The sequence below is a fragment of the Hydra vulgaris genome, chromosome 07 (genome assembly GCF_038396675.1).
Source record: "Hydra vulgaris chromosome 07, alternate assembly HydraT2T_AEP".
NCBI classification, from domain to species: Eukaryota; Metazoa; Cnidaria; class Hydrozoa; order Anthoathecata; family Hydridae; genus Hydra; species Hydra vulgaris.
The window spans coordinates 7,937,501-7,963,651 of NC_088926.1; the positions used below are offsets into that span (position 1 = coordinate 7,937,501).

The 26,151-nt window shown below is 27.9% G+C and overlaps 1 protein-coding gene across 1 annotated transcript in view; it reads left to right on the forward strand.

The window, feature by feature from the left end:
- Positions 1-25,139, forward strand: part of LOC100205709 (chitin deacetylase 8) — a 41,589-nt gene extending 16,450 nt beyond the window's left edge. The window contains exons 2-9 of the mRNA XM_065800949.1: positions 679-939; positions 2,268-2,600; positions 2,985-3,251; positions 19,697-19,755; positions 20,225-20,347; positions 20,465-20,585; positions 20,671-20,901; positions 24,765-25,139. Coding sequence (XP_065657021.1) covers positions 679-939; positions 2,268-2,600; positions 2,985-3,251; positions 19,697-19,755; positions 20,225-20,347; positions 20,465-20,585; positions 20,671-20,901; positions 24,765-24,907 — 1,538 coding nt within the window. The 3' untranslated portion in view covers positions 24,908-25,139. The remainder of the gene's footprint in view (positions 1-678; positions 940-2,267; positions 2,601-2,984; positions 3,252-19,696; positions 19,756-20,224; positions 20,348-20,464; positions 20,586-20,670; positions 20,902-24,764) is intronic.
- The last annotated feature ends 1,012 nt before the right edge of the window (positions 25,140-26,151 follow it).

The following is a 26,151-nucleotide window of genomic DNA, read 5'->3' on the forward strand; positions in this document are numbered from 1 at the left end:
TGTGAAAAAGAATTTGTCGTGTTAGACTTGAATATCCAGCAGGAAAACAACTGCTTTTATTGCACAAGACCAAAAAGTTTGGTTATTTTTGGGACACACCGTGTTTATAGATATATATCAACTGACAAACAATGCCGCTGTGTTTAGATACAACATGATTACGATACTTTAAGGGACTTGGTGGGTATCAAACTTGAATTTTGATAAACACAATTATAATGCTCAAATGTTTTTTAATTATCAAAATTATTATTTTAGCTTCAGCGAAGCCTAGTAGAGTATATAAAATTTTTGCAAATAGTGATTGTTGCCGGACAACCCAAATTTATATTTATTTTTTGACAAAAATTTCAAACTTTACCGTATCAGCTCTGAATAAATAAGAGTCTTGTTTTATCTCTTTGATACCCTTATGATACTCTCCATGATGATCTCTATGATACTCCATGATAATTTGACTTGTCAGTGTTAGAGAGGAAGTTGCGATAGATGAAATAATTATAAACTTCTGTCTATTTTTGAATTTATAAAAACCAAGGTTAATTTGAAAATCATGGTAAACTTAAAAACAGTTAACTTAAAAAAGCAGTTCTGCTAACTTGACTTCTAGATAGACCAGTAGACAATATTTCTTAGTTTTCTAACTTCTTAATTTTTTTTATTTGTTTTACCAAACAGGTAAAGATGTCTGCAATAATGGTAAATTTTATCCAGATACCGTAGATTGCAGACATTATTTTGTATGCTCAAACGGTCAATTGTATTCACTTTCATGTCCTTATCCATTGGTTTGGGACAATAGTTTACTTACATGCATTAGTGGTACATGTCAAGACTCGGCTGTTACAAGTGATACCAAACCTAGTGCTACATCATTTCCGATAACAACATCGACTACATTATCTTCTACATTACCTGCAACAATAAATATTTTAAAAGGTACATTTTTTAATATTTTAATTCCTTTTTGTAAATAAAGTAAACCATTGACATAATTTTAACAAGTTTAACGCGGCAGTACTAGTTCAGACTAGTCTAGACTAGTCTAGACTAGTGGTAAAATATTCGGTCTACAATCAAAATGTTTGGGGTCCAAAATCCCCTTCTCCTTTTGTTGCGAATAAAAAAAAAATTGAAAATAAAAAAATTGAGAAGCCTCTTTAACTGTAGTTACTTGAGAAGCCTTGGGGATAAAAATCAAACAAAAAATATATATATATATATACATACATACATACATACATACATACATACATACATACATACATACATACATACATACATACATACATACATACATACATACATACATACATACATACATACATACATACATACATACATACATACATACATACATACATACATACATACATACATACATACATACATACATACATACATACATACATACATACATACATACATACATACATACATACATACATACATACATACATACATACATACATACATACATACATACATACATACATACATACATACATACATACATACATACATACATACATACATACATACATACATACATACATACATACATACATACATACATACATACATACATACATACATACATACATACATACATACATACATACATACATACATACATACATACATACATACATACATACATACATACATTCATACATACATACATACATACATACATACATACATACATACATACATACATACATACATACATACATACATACATACATACATACATACATACATACATACATACATACATACATACATACATACATGCATCCATACATACATACATACATACATACATACATACATACATACATACATACATACATACATACATACATACATACATACATACATACATACATACATACATACATACATACATACATACATACATACATACATGCATACATACATACATACATACATACATACATACATACATACATACATACATACATACATACATACATACAAACATACATACATATACATACACAAATGTATATAATATATATACTATAAATATATATTGTATATACATAGTATTTAACACTCACACAACTATGTATAATATAAATATATATATTATACATACATACACATTCATACTCACATAAAAATATATAAAATATATATATGTATATATATTATATATACATTCTATTTAAGATTACTTTAAGTTATTATATGTTTATTTGCGTTATGAAATATTTATATAGATAACGATGTATTATTAGGTCCTTGTGAAAACGGAAAATTTTATCCAAATCCTGCCAATTGCCAACAATTTTTCATTTGCGCTAATGGCGTTAAAGTGTTACGCTCCTGCCCTTCACCTTTAGTATGGGATAATAACTTACTGTCATGTTTTTGGACTTCAAGTTCGTGTCAAGCTTCTGTAGATTTAACCACTCTTTTACCGACATCAGCTACTGAAGCCACAACTGTTGTAATTCAAGATACAACATTAAAACAGTCTCAAATTACTACTAAGCTGCCCATTACAGAAGCTATTAGTTCTACCAACTTTCAAACACTTAAAACTAACGTAACTAGTCAAAAAAATTATGGTGAGGAAGTACTTTTATGTAATAATTTTTATCCTGGAAACTTTTTCACGTTATAGGTATCCAGCAACATTTTATAGTGGATTTTCAATGGAACTAATGAGACATTTTGAGCGGTCTACTGTAGTTTTACTCGTTGGTTACTTTGTGGATCATTAGTGGCGGCCGCCAAAAGTGGCTAGCCAATGACTAATAACTGTTAACATTTTAATAATCCACTAATTAACCGATGAGCATAACTCTAATGAACTGCTCAAAAATGCTAATATAGGTCCACTGCAAATCCTCTAAAACAATTTTCGCTGGTTAGCCATATTTCTTTAATAGTATTTTTAATTTTCTGTCGATAATATAGAAAAAAAGTTTGTTTTCATTAAAATAATTTAGTAAAAGCGGTTAATTGTAATCAAAACAAATGTCTACTTCCATATTGCCGGTGTGCAAGTGAAGAAATTCCTGGAAATCTTTCTAAAGAAGAAGTTCCGCAAATTATTATGTTCACAATGGATGACGCTGTCAATTCATTAAACTACAACTTTTATATGAAGTTACTTGATGAAATGAAAAATCCTAATGGTTGTCCGATTGCAGCAACATTTTATGTTTCTGCAGAATATACTGATTTCAATCTCGTTAAAAAGTTGTTTCAAAAAGGTTCGTTTATTTTAAACTTTAGTTTAGTATCTATTTTGATTTCAAGAAATAAAAGGCGAAAAGTAAAGGACCTGCTAAATATTCTATAACTGTGTGTTTCTATAATTTTATTGATAACTTTTAATTTCAGTTAGTGCAAAATTGTTTATACAATTTTTTATATTTTAAAAATTGTAATACTTTAAGTCACTCTTTAATGATAAATTTTTTAACATTAAAAAAAAATAAAAATTTTAGCTTACGACTTCAGCTGCAAAATGATTAAAAACATATTATTTGTACAACTTCATTAAGCTACTTAAAAAGCTCTATTTTTCCTAAGCCACTATCTTACTAATATGGTTATTGTTCACAATGACTAAATTGATTTTGTGATGACTACATACAGAGCCGTGGCTAGACTATCCACACCCTAGCGCCTAGGGAATTTAGGGGCCCATTTGCAAATTTAGGGGCCCTTTGGTAAATTTCAGGATTTATTTAATTTATTTTTTTCAGTTATACTTAGTGAAAATATTTTTAAGAGCGACCCACTAGCCACAACACTGACTACAAAATTGTTGATTATTACAAAATTTGACTACAAACAGAATATAAAATTTGTAGATATAGTGCAGTCGTGGCGCAAAGGTCAGAGTTCTGACTCAAAACCAAAAGATCCGCGGTTTAACGCCGGCTCTTTCCAAATAGGCGATATTTACAAGGAAGAAGCCGTGAACTTCCGTGTTAAAAAGTCCACGGTGCTCTGTAATAAAACTGTAAAGACTTATGAAAGCACCTTAAAAACCGCCCACACACACACACACACACACACACACACACACACACACACACACACACACACACACACACACACACACACACACACACACACACACACACACACACACACACACACACACACACACACACATACACACACATACAAAAAAAAAGATTACCATTTATGCAATAATATAATTAAGGGTGAAATGCAAGAAGCAAACTTGAGTAAAGTTTAACTTGAACTTTGAAGTCTAACTTCGTCAAGTTAGACTTCAAAAAAAAGCTTGAGCAAATGCGTTAACGAAACTTGAAAGTTTCAAGTTTGCGCTTGAGAAAGTCAAACTTTAAAAACTTAAAAGTCATTGATTTAAAGGTGGAATTGGAAAAATAAGAATAGCGGTAGAGTATTTGTGAAGGGAAAACCTTTGAAATAAAGCAAGTTATTTATATATTTTTAAATAATATATTTGAGTTTTAAACTTTTAAATATTAAGTTATAAAAATGTATTAAAAGGTGTTACAAAAATAACAATTTTTACTTTTGTATTTTATATTTTATAAAACCTGGTAATAAAAAAACTTGACTTAACTAAATATGCTTGTGTTACATTCTATTATTTTGTTCAAATAGCATATATGCTATGCGGTTATTAGCAAAACATATATGTCAAACATAAAGTTCCTATTATTTATTTTTCTCGTAAAAATTTTTATCAAAAAAAGTTCAACTCCAACAAGGCTGCAAGCAAACATAAATTACTATGGGTGCACCGATGCATCAGCCTCGGCATCGGTCATGGTAACCATCGGCCGGTGCCAATAGTTTAAAAAAAAATCCGTTTTTTTTTATTTTGTATTTCTATATAGTATAAAAAAATATATATATATATTTTTTTTATATAGTTTAGAAACACAAAATTAAAAAGTCTCATTTAAAAAACAATCGGCGTTGGCCGATGGTTACCAAGGACGGTGCCAATTGTTTTGAAAAATGAGTCTTTTTAATTTTTTGTCTCTATACTGTTTGAAAAAAAATATTTATTTTATTTTTTATACAATATAGAAACACAAAATTAAAAAAACTCATTTTTTTAAACAATCAGCATCGGCCGATGGCTACCAAGACCAATGTCGAGGCCGATGCATCAGTGCACCCCTACAAATTACGTTAGGAGCTAACAAAACATTAGTAAAAAATCATGACAACAGTTTTCAATATCAGGACGAATATGATATATATATATATATATATATATATATATATATATATATATATATATATATATATATATATATATATATATATATATATATATATATATATATATATATATATATATATATATATATATATAATATATATATATATAAAGGTAGAGAACAATATCAGTAGGAAGAAAATGGTACAAAAAAAAAATACAACAAAACATTTTGTTATAACGGCTAACAAGTCAGTTGTAGAACGATAGGATCAAAACGATCAAAGTCAAGCAGCCGTAGCTCAGTGGTTAGCGCGCATGCGTTGAGAAGATCCATAGATCACCTCTCGGCGAGCTTTACAAAATTGATAAGGAAGGAGGCGTGAACTTCTTTTCAAATACTCATCCGCGGTGCTCTGTGATAAGAACGTAAGGACTTCTTGGGGCACCTTAAAAAAAATTTTATAGAGATCAGGGTGGATCAAGCATTTTTTAGGCTTTGAGATAGCAAACCTCAAGAAATGGAGCAAATTTCAAATACTTAAATGTTTATACTTATGTCAAATAAGGATGCTTTGCAAAATTATGTCTCTTAGTTTGAGCTGACTTGTATCGTAACCACAGGAAGAGTGTGGTTATTTGTGCAACGCAAAAAAATACAAAAAGCACAGGAAGAGTGACAGGAAGAGTGTGGCCATTTAGTTTAATATATGAGTTAGAGAAAAAGTTCTTTGCAATATTAAGTTTATAATATAAACAACTAATTTAATAAACCCATATGTTTTTTAAATTTAAAAGAGTAACAGAAGACTGGCAAAACTGACCTAATCAAACCCTATTACCATAACAAGAGTTAACATTCTGCAAATATTGCCACAAAATCATTTAATTCTATTTTAGAATTAAAATAGAATTAAATAATTTTTCGGCAATATGACATTGCAATAAATAATATTGCAATCATAGAATTTTTATTAGATTTTCAAAAAACTTAAAGGTTATTCCTTAAGTACACTTTTAAGGTACAACTATTGATACGAAACAAACTTAGCTTTCTCCCTTGTCTTTATATATATTATTTTAATATATCAATGTTATTAAATACCAAGTAACCAAATGAGTCACTGTGGTTTATATTTGAAGTAAGGTCTTCTAAAATTATCAGAAAACTTGAAGTACCAGGAAAGCCAAAAAAATAATAAAAGTAACATGACATTAAAATGGAAATTTACTAAAAATATTGACAATGTTACATATTAATACACCAGTTTTAATAAACACAATTTTAAGGTTTATTTTATTAGAGCATTTATATGTTTTTGAATGTTATTTTTATTCACAAAATAATAGTTTTTTTTTCAGATTGATTTCTTTATTTACTTTATTAATAAAAAAGATTTTCTTTGTTGATACTTTTCTATTATTTATGCTTCTTTTTTTTTGGTAAGTTAAATATTTATAAAAAGAGTCAAGTCACTATTTTAATTTCTTTTTGTTTCTCCTTCAAAACCTTTCGTAAATGCATCATTTTCCTCATTATAATTTCACATTTTATCATATACCCTAAGATCATTTTGTATTTTATCATATACCCTAAAATCATTTTGTATTTTATCATATACCCTAAGATCATTTTGTATTTTATCATATATATTTTATCTAAGATCATTTTGTATTTTATCATATACCCTAAGATCATTTTGTATTTTATCATATACCCTAAGATCATTTTGTATTTTATCATATACCCTAAGATCATTTTGTATTTTATCATATACCCTAAGATCATTTTGTATTTTATCATATACCCTAAGATCATTTTGTATTTTATCATATACCCTAAGATCATTTTGTATTTTATCATATACCCTAAGATCATTTTGTATTTTATCATATACCCTAAGATCATTTTGTATTTTATCATATACCCTAAGATCATTTTGTATTTTATCATATACCCTAAGATCATTTTGTATTTTATCATATACCCTAAGATCATTTTGTATTTTATCATATACCCTAAGATCATTTTGTATTTTATCATATACCCTAAGATCATTTTGTATTTTATCATATACCCTAAGATCATTTTGTATTTTATCATATACCCTAAGATCATTTTGTATTTTATCATATACCCTAAGATCATTTTGTATTTTATCATATACCCTAAGATCATTTTGTATTTTATCATATACCCTAAGATCATTTTGTATTTTATCATATACCCTAAGATCATTTTGTATTTTATCATATACCCTAAGATCATTTTGTATTTTATCATATACCCTAAGATCATTTTGTATTTTATCATATACCCTAAGATCATTTTGTATTTTATCATATACCCTAAGATCATTTTGTATTTTATCATATACCCTAAGATCATTTTGTATTTTATCATATACCCTAAGATCATTTTGTATTTTATCATATACCCTAAGATCATTTTGTATTTTATCATATACCCTAAGATCATTTTGTATTTTATCATATACCCTAAGATCATTTTTTATAAAGGCAACGTTGTGAAGCATTGCAAGATACAATAATGTCTAAAAAGTTTTAAACTTCATTTGTAAAGGGATATTGCAAACAAATCTTTTTTTTAAATTCAAAAGCAAAATTCCACAGTCACACTTGTGCTGATAATATGGGACGTTATGCCCTATAATATGAACGTGTTGATGAGCTTCTAAAGCTTGTTTAATAAAGGAGCTGGTAAAAACTCGTGATCCTTGAACACATCTAGCCTATTGAATACAAGCAGACAGAATTTCTTTTGAAGGATCTTTATTACCTGGCAGTTTAAAGAAAAATACTCTTTTATGATTCGCTACAAGTTTGAATTTTTTCCCTCAGGACCTGGTATAAAGATGTTCCATTTATTGTTCCAAGATATCTTAAAAATTTTTTATATATAAAATAAAATAAAAAGATTGTTTATATATAAATAAAACTTCAGTTTCATAAAAGAAGCAATAGCTGATATATGAACTCCGTTATGCAATAGGGAACCAATCAACCTTTTTTTTTAAATGAGTTATTAATTGGAAAAAATGCTAATTATAAATATCTAAAATAATATTCTATTTATAGTCACATTAGCAAGAGGCTGTAAATGTATTTGTTAATAATTTCATATTGCAAAACTGAGTTACGTTTAGTTTTAAAATTCTTTTTCTAAATTATCTCGAAATATTGTAAATATTGGGTCTCTATTCCATAACGGGGTCCATATATTTTATAGACCCCATTATGCAATAACGGAACTAACGTTATTATTAAGTTTTTTTCTTGCATTAAATTTTAGTCAGACTTCAGATTTGAAGTATAACTTGAAGTTTTAAGTTCGCTTGCATTTGGAAAAGATTTTTGCTTGCTCAAGTAGACTTTTCAAATCTAACTTAAAAACCGCCAGTTTTCAAGTATAGCTTGAAGTTCAAGTTCGCTCTTTGCATTTTCTTAAGTCACATTTCAGATTTGAAGTATGACTTCAAGTTTCAAGTTTGTTTCTTGCATTCCACCCTAATAATTGCTTCACCGGTCATTTAGAAAACGTGACATTTCTCTTATGTTTCAATGTTAAGCATAAATAACCGTCACTAGTCTAATTTGTTAGGAACAAAATTAGTTTTCTTTATGTATTGCTATTCTTGCCGGTTGTTTTGGAACAATGTTTGCTTTAAGCTAATTATTGCTTCCCAATCTTAATTAACTACAGCTAACCACTTTTAGGTCTGATAGAGTTGTTTTCTAATTGAAACGCTGTTCTAAAAAAAACGTGTTCTTAAAATAGCTCAAAAAATTGGACGAAAGACTGCTAGTACACTACCTCTAAAACGATTTAAAAATAATTTTATTGCAGAATCTTCTGATCTTGCTAAGCAGTGTATTTGTAAGAAAGACATTTTGTAAAGTAATATGCAATAATAGTAAATTGCACATCAGATTCATTTCATATTATAAATTTTAAGATGAAGAGAATTTTAAGAAATTCATATTGAGAATTTTAAGAAAATTTAAAATTATTATCTAATGTAATTTTCTCGCTCAAAACAAAACTTCTTATTAAACCTGAATTCTTTTACCCTTTACAAAAGTTTTACCTCAATTTATATAAAACACACACATAAATCGAAATTACAAAAAAACACTTAATACATAATTACAATTAAAATAATTAAAAACTATTAACCACGTAATTGCCATAGAATGTTCTTGAAATTTCTACACCAAATTTACACTTCTCCTTGGTCCTTAAAGATTTTACAAATAATAATTGTTGCATTTTTTGGGCACGCGCCGTTCTCGAGGCAACAACACTTCTTGGCAAAGACACTTCTACTTCTTGCAATCCATTATATTCTTCACCATTTGTTTGTAGTACGTCTTCTTAACTCGTCTCTAACACACTTTTACTTTGCTCAACATGGTTTTCCGCGTTATCACGACGACTGCCTCTGTTCATTTCTACTTCAACTTTAGGAATATCGCATAATGTTCAAGTGTCAATTTGAGATCTGTTTGTTTAACGTGACGCGGAACGCCATTGACTTCTACAACTTGTTTTGAAATATTTCCAGTTATTTTTGCTGGCTGCCACTTAGTATAGTACTTTGCATTTAATGGATTCAACCATACGTTATCAATATTGTTAAACGTTTCGTTTATGCCAGCTTTTGCCGGAAGAATATCTTTCCTCAATTCTTTCACGTCAATTTGATACCTGTATATTTTCTCCATCGGGCTTGCATTATTTTTGTCGGAAAAGGCATTGTACCAATCAAAAGATCAAAAGCGTCAATACTGCTTCCGGTATTGACGCTTTTGATCTTCCTGCAATTCTCTTATTTGAACGGTGGTTTTTTTCCACAATTCTATTCTCTTCGCACCTAATGAGCACTCCCCAACCATGAAAAAACTTCTCAACTCCTCAGTTTTAAAAGTTGCTTCGTTATTTGTCAAACTTCAAATAGCGCTCTTTGTTCACAAATGATCAGGTGGAGCATTTGAGTAATCGCAATACTTCAATATGAATTCGAAAGTTGTCGCTACAGTGCGTATCTTAAAGGTCCACAATCAATTAGAAAAGAAATTTTTCTGTGCCAAAATGCGTGATATTCATGGCCACTCTTTTCCAATTTTCTTTATGGTTAAATTTTCCCTTTACCTATTGTACAGGTGCTGGATCTATTGACTGACATGGTTCGCAATTTTTAATTACAGCTCAAATGTCATTTTAGCAGCGGTCGGAAGTACTTTACCAACAAAGTTTAATGTTTGATTTACTCCAAAGTGTCCGGTTCTCTTGTGTATGCTAGAAATAGATTTAGCTTCTGTCAATTTATTTAACCATCTGCTTTAAACTCTGGTCAATGCGTCAGCTAAATTTTCTTATGAAGGAACAAGTTTTACATTAACATTAAGACCGTGGCATTAACATTAATGTGCGGCCATAAGCAGGAGATTCTAGGTCTTCTTGGGGCACCTAAATAAAATTAAAAAAAAGACCATATTTTTCAATAAATTGTTGCAGAACGCTTAGTCTTCTTTGAATCAACATTTTACCCATTGCTTTCGATTTCAATCTTGACTTACCACTAAGAGCGTCAGAGACCCAGTGAAACACTGTCAAGGAATCTGTGAAAATAGTCACTTTTTTTAGTTTCCACATCAAAGCCATATTCATTCCTCGCATTACAGCATCCCGCTCCGCCATTTTTATATGATCATCAGGCATTTCTTTTCGTAGCCATGTTGCGTCCTCTGCAGTAGTTTTACCAATTTGAATAAGAACACCGATTGCCAAAAAACTAGCGTCAACCCACACATCATCCTTGTCACCATTTACTGCCCAAACATCATAAGCTAGATTGCACTTTCCCACCTCATCATAAACTTCTTGAAGTACATTTTTAAAATTTTCATTGCAAACTTCATCGTCTTAACGATGTCTTAAAAAAGTGCATTTATTAGAGTTGAAAGAAAAATGGCACCACTTAGTAAGGAACTTGCTGGATTGATATTACCACATGACCACTATGGTAGCTATCTGAACGAGAGAGGCGTTACAAATGATTGTGGGCAGTTTGCAGTCTTTGGTTGGTTGCGTGCAGTTTTCTTTTTATAAAAAGAGTGGTTAGTTTGACGAAAAGAGTCAAATAATAATAAATGCACTTTTTCCGGGAGCGTTTGTAGCAAGAAATAAAGCATAAAAATCATGCTGAATAAAGTGGTGTACTGCAACCTGTATTCCTTTTTGGTATCTTGGGTTCTAATCAGGGCCACCATCAACTTTCAAAACTAAAATTGATTTAACCTATCGATCAATACCAATTCTGGTAATGATGTCAAACTCCAAGAGTGTAGGCAATCTTTGAAAATCAAGTCCATAGCTGAATGCTGTTGATTTTGAGTGTTTTCCTGATCCGATCGCTATATAAGTTGGTCCAGAATATGCTACTGCTTCTTGGTTTCCAAGACCATTCGGCTGAATTAAGATTCCAGCATACACCAATGGAATTAATTTGTGTCCTGCAGCCACCACCCAAATAAATATTTATATATGTATATATATATATATATATATATATATATATATATATATATATATATATATATATATATATATATATATATAATATATATATATATATATATATATATATATATATATATATATATATATATATATATATATATATATATATATATATATATAATATATATGTTACTGTTACCCGCAGTACCAGGAATTAGCTAAATGCTAATGTTTATAATATAATTTAATATTGCAACTCTGAGTTTTATGTGTTATCACAATCATCAGGCAAGTAGTAAAAATTTAATTTTGCTACGATTTGTTTAGTGGACGTTACGGTTTATATTTGTATTTTAGATCGTTACGGGACGGAAATTGATTAGTAGTTAGGTTAATAATATTATTAATTTGTTTTTAGTTGGCTAATATTTGTGAAATAGTTATATGTTTAATGCTGTTTAAAATTTTTTTATGTGTTAATGTGTATTATTTGTGTGTTAAAAAATAATAAAATAAAAATAAGAAAATAAGAATTAAAATTGATATAAAAATGTACATAATATTATGAAATATATTACAAAAGCTGTGTATGTGAGTAATTTATTAGTTAGCCTAGAGATATATGGAGCAGATTAGTATAGTTATTTTTATTTATAGTTGTTAGTCAGGTTTGTAGCGAGCTTTGTAATTTTTTATTAAAAATTTATTTTCGTGGCGGCACTTTGATATAATTTCGGTTCTCTTATTTAACATTTCTTCAGGTTTTGGATATGATATAATAGTAAATTTCTCATACAGACATAGTGGGCATCTTTTGGAAATATTTGAGTAGGGGGATACTGATTTGAGAATAGACCATGTTAGCATAGGAGTTTCATTAAAATTGCTTTTTAAATCCCAGAAATATTTTGATAGGGCGGTCGAATTTTTGTATTTAATATTGTTGAATGATGATTTGTTAATCATCATTCAACAATATTAAATACAAACCTTCCGTTAATCCTATATAAACTTTGCTGGGTTGGTTTTTTGCTGCGATGATGCATTTATATATAATATTTGTTAATTTGCACTTACCATTCAGGGGGCATTCTGCTTTGTTTCGACAGTTGCATTTTGGATCATTATTTTCAATTCTAGGGAAGATAATTTTTTTGTTGTAGTTTTTTATAATTTTTTCTATATTTTCAGTGCAACTGTAGCTTACCTTTACAGTGTTTCTGTTTAAGATTTTGTGAAGTTTGTGTGACTTAGGGAAGTTTTTTTCTAGTAAATACAAGAACATTTTTGCAACATTTGTGGAGACGTTTTTATTAAATGGGGGGTTGAACCATATGATATTGCGTTTACGATTTTTCTGGGGTATTTTTTGTTTGATCTGATATTTGAGGGAGTAGTTTTTGTATCCGCTATTTTTTAGTGCTTGTTCATATTCGTTTTTAGATTGATTAAATATAACTTCGCTGGAGGAATTTTGTGATAGTCTGTTTGATATTGAAGTATGTAAGTGTTTAATAATTTGTGGTGGGTGGTTAGAAGATATGTGGATATATTGAAGATTATCGTTGGGTTTTTTAAAAGACTTATGGGTGTTTTGGGCTAAATTGAAAGTTACATCAAGGAAGTTAACTGATTTAAGATTTGTTTTTATGTCTACTTGAAATCCAACGTCTTTAAACTTTTGGATTATATTTTTTCGGATTCGCTCCATTTCTTGGCCGTTGGAATTGCGTATTATCAACAAGCCATAATCACGGTAAAGCCCTATGTCGATTTTTATAATTATATTAGATAATTCGTTGAGAATGTAGATCCCTACTAGTTCGCAAATTTCAGCGCCATCGTAGCTGCCCATTGTTACATCAAAACTTTCATGGTTCAATTTTTTTATCCATGTGTTATTGTTGTAGTAGAGGAGGGATTTTCGGCTATGTGTTATAATTCTAAGTTGTTCGTCTGTTATTGTGGTGTGTTGTTTTGCAAAGGAAACGGCTTTATTAAATATTTCTGTAGTTATAGATGGATAAAATTCATTTATGTCAAATTGGATGAAGAGACAACTATTTTTGTCTTCTATGCCGTTGAACCAATTAATAACGTCGGTGGTATTTTTCCATTGGTTTACTTTTAGGCTGTTTCTTAAGTATGTGTTAGTAATGTCTGAGACTTTTTTGCTTATTATTCCGATTTCGCTTTTTGCCGGGTTAATGAGACGGCAAGCAGGTTTTGATTGAAAGTTTTCTTTATGGTCTTTTAAGGTGATAAATGCTGGAGATTTTGCTAGGTATTCTATTCGGTTATTTAAATTTAGTTTTAAAGCTATTTGGTTGGCTTCTAGGTTGACTGATTTTTCTAAATTAGCCGGTGCTTTTTTATAGGTTTTTGTAACATTTTCGTTCATCAGTTTATTGTAACTTTCAGCAGACATTTTATATAGATTATTGGTTTTATCAGCAAATACGTGAACTTCTTTGCTGGTTACAATTTTAAGGATATCTTTTTTTATTTTTGTTTGAAATTGATCGTTTATGTTTCTGAATTTAAAAGATTTTACTAAATTTAAAAGGTCATTTTCAAAGTCGTTTAGCTCGGTACATTGAGGGGGTGTTAGTTTTGATTTAAAACCGTAATTATCGTTTGTTTCATTGTTTTGTTCGTTTTTCAGAACACATAAAAAAATTCGTTTAAAAAACATAAAAAAGTTCGTTTTTCACATAAAAAAGTTCGTTTTTCAGAACACATAAAAAAATTTTAAACAACATTAAACATATAACTATTTCACAATTATTAGCCAACTAAAAACAAATTAATAATATTATTAACCTAACTACTAATCAATTTCCGTCCCGTAACGATCTAAAATACAAATATAAACCGTAACGTCCACGAAACAAATCGTAGCAAAATTACATTTTTACTACTTAACAGTAACATATATATTATATAGCTCTAGTTTATCTATTGAGCACTCTTTCAAGTATACAATATTATACATGATAATATAAAGATATTTTCTTTATTCATATATATACACTTACGTATATATATATATATATATATATATATATATATATATATATATATATATATATATATATATATATATATATATATATATATATATATATATATATTGTGACGTCACACTTCTGCAAACCACGACACCCACCCACCCCTGTATTTCTCCTCCTTGTCACAGATCGTCACAAAAGTCTGAACCCCCTCCCTCCCCTAGATGTGTGACGTCATTTGTGGACACCCTCTAACTTCAAACAGTTGAAAATCCACCAAAATAACTTCGTCTCGCACTTGAATACCATCAACCTCAATAAAAACAACCGCCAATCCATTAGATTGATGAATTTTACCGTCAAAAGCTACTGTCTTCGGCGGATTCTGAGGTTTATTTTGATTTCTTGACAACAGTTTTTGATTTATGATTGTCTTTGAACACCCCGTGTCTAAAAGTTAATGATATGTTAGCTGTCGCTAACATACTATTAACTTTTAGATGAATAATAGACAATGCACTAAAACCACCATTGTTTACGAGCAAGGTAGCGCACATTCCTCGCTCCTGCACTGGTTTCTTTGCGTCTTAAGGCATTTTACAGCCACGTGTCCTTCATCCCCACATTTAAAACATTGAAATATATTTTTCGGAGCAAGGTTCTTTACAAGAGAACAGTTTCTCGCAATACAATTTAACCCTTTGCAGTTGTAACATGCCATTGGAACTTTTATCGCTTGATTTCGAAACACAGCACCAACAGCATCATCTACGCATGCACGATTCAAAGCAGCTCTTTCTTTGGGTAACATAAAATCAATTGGATCCATATAGGCTCGAAATCTTGATGATAAATCCTCGGGCAATCCAACGACAAACGCTAATCGAACAGGCTCTTCTGACAATTTAGCAAGATAAGCCAATCGTTTCAAGTCGGCCAAAAACACATCAATCTTCTCTCCAACATTTAGTTTTCGTTTTACAAAAAGTTCGTATGCCGTATAAGCATCTTAAGAGAATGCTGCTAACAAGATACACTAAACTTCTTCGTCTTGCTTATTTTCACCGTTTAAAGTATCATATACTAAATAAGTAGTTCCTCTTAGAAGGATTGGAAAAAGTAACTCTAGTTTTACATTCTGCATTTTTGCAATCTCTTTTGTTCGCTGTATCCAAACGGCAGCGTCCGAAGTTCCGTCATCGTTTCAAACATATCCAATAATTTAATACTTGAATCCATGCCCGGTTAGCTTGTAATTTTCTCGATCAAAATAAAACTTCTTTTCTTTCCACTAATTTATTTTTATCCTGAATTCCACTCCTCGTTACAGAAGTTTCATATCAATTTATATAAAATAACAAAAATTGACATTACAAAAACTGCTTAAAACATAAATACAATTAAAATAATTAATAAGTATCTATAAATAAATAAAAAAACCACGTAATTGCTCTAGAATGTTTTTGAACTTACTGCACCAAATATACATTTAAACGTATCGATTGTTAATTTTGTGTCTATCGGGTACCTGATTAGCAAATTAAGTTGAAAGAATGAAATCTACTTATTATTCTTAGTAATAACCAATGGGATGTCTTTTAATGTATTAATTATTAAACTTTTGTGTATATGTTTGTATTTATTTCTGAATCTTTGAATACCTAAATTTGCAATATATAGTTATTGCAAAATATTTTTGTAATTGTAAAAATAATTTCCATTCTTATTATATCTTTAGTTTATTTTATATATTTTTTATTTTATTACTTTTATATTTTTAATGGATTTTTGACAATACTTTGTTATATTAAGGGGCTCTATGAAAAGATTGAGGTGATATTGGATCACCCATATCTTCTTTGAGTCCCCATCTGTTTTTAAAATATTTTATTTATTGATATTTACCAGGTAAAATTCATCTGTAATTTATTTTAACAGCGAAATATCAAATGAAATAAAATTTTAAAAAAATCATTTGAAGCTTATGTTTCAGAAGTAAAACTGGTTTTGGAAGATTTGCTATTGCTAAGTTTTGCATCAAAAATCTAGAAACAAGATTTATGAAGCAATTTTTTTTAAGTCTGAATTTTGGTGTGCCATGCTAGACAAGAATAAAATGAGGATAGAAAACAAGGAAAGAATAATTTCAGAATAGAATGTTTTATGATAGAAATAAAGAAACCTTACTATAAAAGAATTTTTACAAAAGAATATTTTTTGGCAGAAATTTTGAAAAGAAACTTGAAATACTTTCTAAGAAAGAATATTTTTTAATAAACGTAAACAACTTGCTTTTTAAAGAATTTTATTTAATAAATGCGAAAAACTTGCTAGGAAAGAATTTTATTTAATAAATCTAAAAAACTTGCTACGACAGAGTTTTATTTTATTAATCCAAAAAAACTTTATTGCGATTTAATGCGATTATAATTATTTAACATTTATTCAATTAAAAATCATAACTTTAATTACCAAATTGCGCGCAAATTTATTCTTAAAATTTCTTTGCTAGCACGTTTTTAAAATTTCTTTTCTAAAATTTCTTAGCTAGTACGTTTTTCCAATTTTCTTTGCTAGAAAGAAAATGACTTTTACTTGTGCGATTTCTATCCTAAAAAAGTCTTTGCTAGCAAGTTTTTCATTTTTCTTTGCCAGAAAGGATATATGTATTTCTTTCTTCTTTTCTATCCTTCAATTATTCTATCCTAAAAAGTAATCATGTTTTTTTCTATCATAGCAAGAATTTTCATGTTTCTTTCCTAGAAAGGCTTTCCTGAATTCTTGTCTAGAACCGGCCACCTGAACTTTTATTTGCATCATAATATCAGTTGTGTGACACAGAGTATTAATTCCTATTGAATTTTACAATGTAGTAATTCAAGATTGTGATGCAATTTTAGCTACAGAAGTTTAAAAAAAAGAAATTTTGCTTTCACTGCATTGTAAAAAAAAATGATTTACGGAAAAATAAAAAATAAAAATAGCTTGTTGTTGTAGCAATCTGAGACATATGGAAAGCATCGTGGAAAGCTTGTTTCATCTAGTCATCATATAAAAATTCAAATTGTTTTGGAACAATAGAACTACTAGAAAACCAAAATAAAAAATGTAAATAAAATGAGCCTTGTTGAAAAATTTTCCTTGGAATCCGATTTTGAAAACAAGTAATTTATGTAGTATTGAGTAATGTTATTGAACGACTAACAACTTGTTTTAGCGCAGGCAAACAAATTGAATTTTTTAAATTTCTTTGGAACTATAAAAACTGATCAAAAGAGAAATTTATCCGTTAAGCAGTTAAAATAACCTTATATTAACCCACTATATTTCAGGGCCAGAATAAGATAAATTTTTAAATTAGACATATTTTCCAGACGCTCTCAAATTCTCAACTAATATCTACATAAAAAAAAATTTAATACATACAATAAAATAAACTAAACTATTACACCTATATTATCAATGTTTAAATTAAAAGTTAAAATAAGAAGCAACATCACTTTTTGTACTAAAACATCCCAACAGGTTCAGACGTCCATTAAACGTTTATACAAAGACTTATAGACTTCAGAAGTCCTTACGACGTCTTTAAGACGTCTAGTGAACGTTCTGTGCCTGCTGAGATATAGTTATACTATGTTTAGATATTTAATTAAACTAATGCATTAAGACAATCGTTTGACATTGTTGATCTCATGTAATATGAGAATAAACGATGTCCAGTACAATTAGCCACAGCAAAGTACAAATAAATCCTCATTATTTTTATTTTTAATTTGAAAACACTGCTTTTAAAGTTTCATTTTTGATAAATTTTATCATAAAAAATGCAAATGGTACAATTTTCTGAAAAACTTTTTTTGTGTTAAATTTAAATCTCTAAAGTGTTAATACTGAGCTGTACGTTTCTTAAAACATTCTATATCATTTTGAAATTTTTGAGCTAAGTTATGAAAAGTTTGTCTTTATAGTATAAACACTATGATATTTTTATAATCATTGAACATAACAATACTTTTCAAGAACTGACAAATACACTTCACACCTTTCATTCAAAGTCTTTAACCTACCAATTATTAGAAAATAAATTTCGACTTTATAGTTCCGTTTTGCATTGAATGTACAAGTATTTTGTTCAACTAAAATTAATTAATTTGATTGAATTAAATATAAACAATATAGATGAGAATATATTTTTATAAAACTATTTTTAACAATTTATTCATTATAAAAACTATGTTGATTGCCCATCTTCAGATTCATTACAGCTAACTGTAACTAACAACACTTTTAGCACTTTTTATATCCAAACAATATCAAGTCTGTTTTCAAAACTTTTTTTTATTCAAATTATGTAAACGTGCCACTAGTTTATACATACATACATATATATATATATATATATATATATATATATATATATATATATATATATATATATATATATATATATATATATATATATATATATATATATATATATATATATATATATATATATATATATATTATATATATATATGTATATATATATATATATTTATATATATATATATATATATTTATATATATATATATGTATATATATATATATATATATATATATATATATATATATATATATATATATATATATATATATATATATATATATATATATATATATATATATACGTATATATATATATATATATATATATATATTTATGCAAATAAAATATATGTATGTATATATATATATATATATATATACGTATATATATATATATATATATATATATATATATATTTATGCAAATAAAATATATGTATATATACATACATATATATATATATATATATATATATATATATATATATATATATATATATATATATATATATATATATATATATATATATATATATATATACTTTATTATACAGGTCATGAAATAGCAGACCATTCAATTACACACCGAAGTCCGAATGTTTGGTGGAGAGATGTATGCTATTTTATTGAATTGATTCTAAATTTTAAAAAAGTTTACTATCTTTCAATATATTAACATAAAAGATAATAAATAGTGAAGAGTATTTTTTTTAAATAGAAGCATTAAATGAAAAATTATAATAATTAAAAACAAAACAGCTGCAGTTAATTAAAAATTTTTTAAATACAAACATTAAACAAAAACTAAGCTAGAGTTGAATTTATATGTTGTGGAGGTAGTATTATTTGATAATCGAGGTAAGTTATATTTGATGATTGAGGTAAGTTATATTTGCAACAATTATTTGAAGTCTTTAAAGGTATTTAAAGTCATTTAAAAGAATTTAAAGTCATTACCAATTAGGTAATTGGTAATGACTTTTTTGACCGTCTTTTTCATTATTTCCATTTTAATCCTAATTACTATTTTAAAAGATTTAATTCAAAATATTCGATTTCATAAAATGTTATAAATATTTCAGAGCGCGTATGATGAACTTGAAGCGGAAGTTCTTGGTGAAAAGAAAATGCTTGAAGAAAAAACTGGAGCGAAAATTAGTGGTTGGAGAACTCCTTTTTTAAGACCTGGTGAAACAATGTACAGGGTATGAAATTAGTGGAGTATTTAAAGTAATTTAATCACTAAGCGTAAATAGTTTTGAAAATTTCTGTTTCATTAAGTCTGTAATTTTTATTAAAAGATATCAACTTTTTTACTTAAGGTATTGGCAGACAACAATTTTTTATATGATACTTCATTATCTACTCATGCTGCTACAAAATGGTGGCCTTATACGCTAGACTACCAGGTTCCTCAATGTGTTGATGAGCCGTGCCCAGAATGTAAGTCCATGATATCATACTGTAAAAAACACACTCTGGAAATAGAAAAATGCAAATAAAATAATAAATACAAACTTTTTTTTAGTATCCTACCCAGGGTTGTGGGAAGTACCTTTGACCTCATTACTTGATGGCGAAAATGGTCCAGAATGTTCAATGTTCGATAGTTGTGCTCGTAGCATAACCGATTCTGAAAGTGTATACAAACTCCTAATGTTTAATTTTAACCAACATTACAAAGATAAAAAGCAACCATTTGCATTGTTTGGGCATGCGTCATATTTTTTACATGAAAGTTTTGTTTACAGACAAATAGGTAAACTCTGAATTTAACTTTTAAACTTTGTAAGCAACTAAGTAAAGTAAATTAAAGTGTTAATTTGTAAATTGGAAATTTTTATGTAAATTGTGATTAAATAATCAATTAATAATTTAATTAGGCGTTTAAAAACTTTCTCGAACCAAAATCATATGTCAACGTATCTACTTTTTCAAGTAGTTACAGAAGTATTTATTATTAATCTATTTATAATTGAAGAGGTCAAAATATTATGGATAATATCCATGGCTTCCCTTTCTTAAATAATATTCTTGACCTCCTTAGAAAAAAAGATTATTTGATGTTAAAAACAATCTTTTGCAAAGCACAAGATTGTTCTAAACAACAAAAAAAGTTTTGAAGACATACAGATAAATTTTAATTGTCCCTTTGTTTATAGTATCTAATTTGTGTAATTAAATTCATTTATGCAAATAAAATCCTAGACTTAAATACTAATAAGCAAATAAGCTATCTTTACGTATTAATTAAACCATAAAAATTAAATGTTAAAGCCGAAACTAATCCCTTACTTTTAAAAGTGTAAAAATTCTAATTAACTCAGTTTTTTGTTACCTTATTATAACAAAAAAAATTGTTTATTTTGTAGTCATTAAATTCTTCAATTAAAAAAACTCAAGTTTACAATGAAACTGAATTCGTAATTTGTACACACCAAGACTGAAAGAGCAGCCAGCAACCAGTTGACTAAAGCATGCGTTAAAAATCGTTTTTGAATAACAAGTTCACTTAGTTTGAAAAAAGAACTGTTAAAAAAGATTTGATGAAACGTGTCATAAATAAGTTTATTGTAGTTTTATCTCTATCAAATTTTTGAATATTTATCGCAACTGAAAGAAATAAAAATACGCTCGGAGTATTGAACGGCTTGAAGTTTGGACGTTGAAATGACATTAATATGTTATAGTTGTTTAAAGTCAGTATTTTAAAATAAGAAATGTTTAAATGTTGCAAGATTGATTTCAACTTTAGATCAGAACTTTAATAGAAGACTTGTGCTTTTGAAAAAAATTAGTTTTCTATTTTCAACTTGAAAAAGTATTATGTTAAGTTTTTACTTTACCCAGTCTTCACAAACATGCACATGCAAAGTTAAACATGCAAAGTTTAATCACATAGTAGAGGTTCAGCAACTGTTGCTAAGATACGGTGTTTGAATTTATTTTTATTTCTGTATTTTTCACTTAAGCTGTTAGGGTATTCGACAAAAAGTTTCCAGATATCATCGCAGTAGTTGGAATTTTTTACGAATCTACTAATCAAAGCCATATCTTTCTACTAAATGGTATGCCAGGAATAGAATGGTATCAAGGTTTCGCTAAGAGGTGGACCCATAAACTCAGCTTCAGACTAGCAGGCAATACTTTGTTTTCTGAGGGCTTCTTTTTGTGCTGAAGACAAACTAACAAATTTTTTCAATATAAATAAATAAAAAAATCTTTTCAACAAACATCAACAGAAATCTTTTGTGCAATTTGTGGAATATAAACAAAATTGGATTTTCAAGCGATTAAGACAAGTAACATATAGTTTACAGGTGTGGTGTTTAAAAACCTTAACAACCAATTTGAAGGTGTAAACACTCTTTAAAAATAATTTTTTAACAATGAAAAAGTTAGTTATGCACAATCAATAATTTTGTCAACACTGCCAATACCTATCTGCCACCATTTGGATATCAAGTTTATACAAAAACTGGTGTTTAGGTAGACCACCAAAGACAAAAGCCAAAAAAGTCAACAAAACTTGATAATAAAAGGCCAGTGTCTAAGTACATCTAAAGAGCAGCAAGAGAGAAGCATTGCTAGCTCAAAACAAGGTTTTGTACCACTATAAAACAATTTAACTTATGCAAATTGAAATAAACGGTCAGAAACTTATAAAGCAGGTTATTTAAACTTGGTCCCTCGTTTTTAAAAAAAGGGATATAAAGTGCTTTTATACATTTGTTTTATTATTATGTATCGTCATTTTCTCATTCTCGATTCTACATAAAAAAAATTTATGTAAAAATGTAATGTAAGGTTGAAAAATCTTAAAATAAGTTAGCATTTCTCGTTCTTCTAAAAAAGTAAGTTCTTGTCCGTCACGTCATGCTTATATGACATTCTTTAGCAATGATTTTTGAAATTGTAGCACAGTGTATATATAAAAAAAGCGTGTATTCCAATGATCCCGTTAAATGGAATAGTAATGACCAAAATGAATATAACACCAGCTCAAGACCAGAATAAGACAAAAATTTTCAAAAATACTCCATTAACTGTTAAAATATGAGAAAGAGCAGTTAAAGAAAGAAAATCCTAAAGGGAGAGATGATCTGAGGGAGATAATGTATATTCTGTATGAATAAAATCAGAACCTGGATGCAAGTCATTTGTTGGCCAATATTTATAAAATAATAACAAACAAAGAATTGAATTTGTATTTTACCAGACCGCATTTATTGCAACACCCCATATTTGATTCAAATATAGTTTACATAGTTGAAACAAAAATTAATAATATTGACTTTTATTATAAAAGTATTAATGAAATCAACGAAAATTTTAAGGATAGTAATGTTTTAGGGATAAAAAGTTTTTTATAAGTCTCACTAAATAAAACAATTCTATATGATGTTGGAATGAAATATGTACATGCGTATATATGTACAAAGTACATATGTACAAATTTTGTCTTTTAAAATTATTGCACCCAGAGACCACTAAATTAGTAGTTTTTTTTAGTTGAGCAAAGTCGTATGATATTAGAATTAATAGATAAATAGTGAATTCATATATTGACAAAATGAAAGTAAAAATCTGGATCATCTTAAAATCTGATTGCTCGTGATTCTGATTTTGCAGTGTTAATATTATTGAGAAAGTTTATATGAAAAAAAAAAAAAAGAATTATTGAAGTCTGTTTCCATTGTGAATTTTGGTAAAATCAGATTTATAAGTTTTTCAACTCGATTATTCAAAAAAATATTTTCATATTTCAATGTAACTATTTTATGCTTTACTTTATGATTATAAAAATTTTGCTTTTACAAATAAACTTCAAAATATATATAAATATAATTTTATGTATATATATAAACTTCAAAATATATATAAATATATTTTTATGTATATATAAATATATACATAAAAAGTTCAATAACTATTCTTTAGGACAAGTTATTGTCATTTTTTAATTAACAATTTGGTGTTTATCAAGTAGATGATTAAATAACAGTTTGATAACAGTGTTTACGATGTCTCAATTATTTATTTGTTCAATAAGACGCCCAACGAACCTATTGCGACAATATAAATCTTTTTGCAATTTTCTGTTTTTTACAAATTGATTACTGTACTTAAGCTAGCTTTGAGTTGCTTAGAAAGACTCTTTTATAGCACATAAACTATAAATAGAAAACCTACGCCCACTCATTATTTTATTCACTACGACCGCTCATTATTTTATTCACTAGGACCACTCATTATTTCATTTTATTTTTCAACATAAAAAAAGGCATTTTAATTTTTTTGTAAGTTCTGAGTCTTACATTGATTCTGGGTAAATTTCACTGATTGAAATTCTACCACCACCATTTTCTACCACCAGCTACCGCCATCAAGCTTAAACAATTTGAATGTTTTTATAATTCAAAAACAGCAAAGAATTCAGTTAAAAATTTTATGCAATTTCAAAATTGAAATCTGTTACATCTGTTATAATGTTTGTCAAGCTACGTCTTGGAAATAAAAATAAAAATAGAAACCGAAACATATTTTTAATTTTTTTGTGCACTGTAAACTCTTTTTTTCTTTAAATTTTCAAGCAAAATATTTTTTTTTTGTTTTATTTAGGTTTTAAAAAGTTTTTTTCCGAAATATCTCGATTACCCGACGTTTATTTTGTGACGGTAGAACAAGCTGTTCGTTGGATGCAGACTCCAACACCATTAAGCCAGTTGAACTCCTTTGAACCTTGGTCGTGCAAGAGAAAATAGTTTATTACTAGTTATGCGTGAAAACAAAGTAAACAAAAACCGATAATATATTTTTGGTGTTTGTTTTTTTTAGAAAAAAATGTCGTCTACTTGATAATGTGTGGACTTTTTAGAAAAGAATGTCGTCTACTTGATAATGTGTGGACTTGATAATGTGTGGATTCTGCTTTAGAATTTGAAAAGATATTCATTTTGAAATGATTTAATTTGGTTTAAATACCATTAAGTAGTTGAGATTAAATCATCAAATGAAGTTACTTTTTATTACGTATCTAAGTTGTGTTTTTTATATGATTAATTAAGATGTTTTTCATTTATTTACTGGTGATTCGTATAATTTCCCATGTAAGTAAACGCATTACAAACTATCTGCAGATTTCTTAACTTAATTATTCTCGATATAAATAAAGGTAATAAATCTAGCTGAAATGTTTTTATAAGATTTTTTTAATAATACTCATTAAAAGATTTACTTCAATATATTTTTTCGAGTTTTATATTTAAAATTTTTATTTTATTTGTTTTATTATTTAGTAATTCAATTATACCAGCAGTAAATTTTTTTATTAAGTTTTATTATCTTTATAAGTTACACTATAACTTGCAAATTTAAGGTCGCATATGCAACTCAACGGTGTAGACAACTTACTATAACTAAGGTGGAGGGGCTATGAAAAGGAGTGGCGCAAGCAATCTGTCTCTTAACAATAAATCTTTTCAAGATTCTGTAGTAATACTAATTTCTTATTGTATGAGCAGCATGGCATGTTTTTAGAGGATCTATAAGTTTAATTTAAAGTGTTCAATATCCTTTAGTCGTAGCTGTATTACACTTCGTTAATTTTTGTTCAAAAATCTCCCGATAGCAGTATGGTTTCTGAGACACAATTTTTTGGAATAAACCCATTTTTTTTAAGTATGAAAAAAGATTTTTTTATGTGGTACTTTGAAGTAAATCCTTCAAAGTAATAATAAACAGGGTCTACTTTCAAAATAATAACTTTGTTTGTAATATGCACTCAAAGTTGAGAATACTTATTTAACTCAGCTAAGTTTACAGTGAGTTAGCCTAAAGTGAGCTGTTAATTTAAGAACACATTATTTTTTAAATAATTAATATTTTTAATTTCTGTAAAGTGAATTATTTTTATACTAGTATATACTTTTTTTAAATCTTTAATTAAATTAAAATATTGCATTATTTTATTAATTATATAAAAGCATTAAGCGCGTAGAAGTAGTAT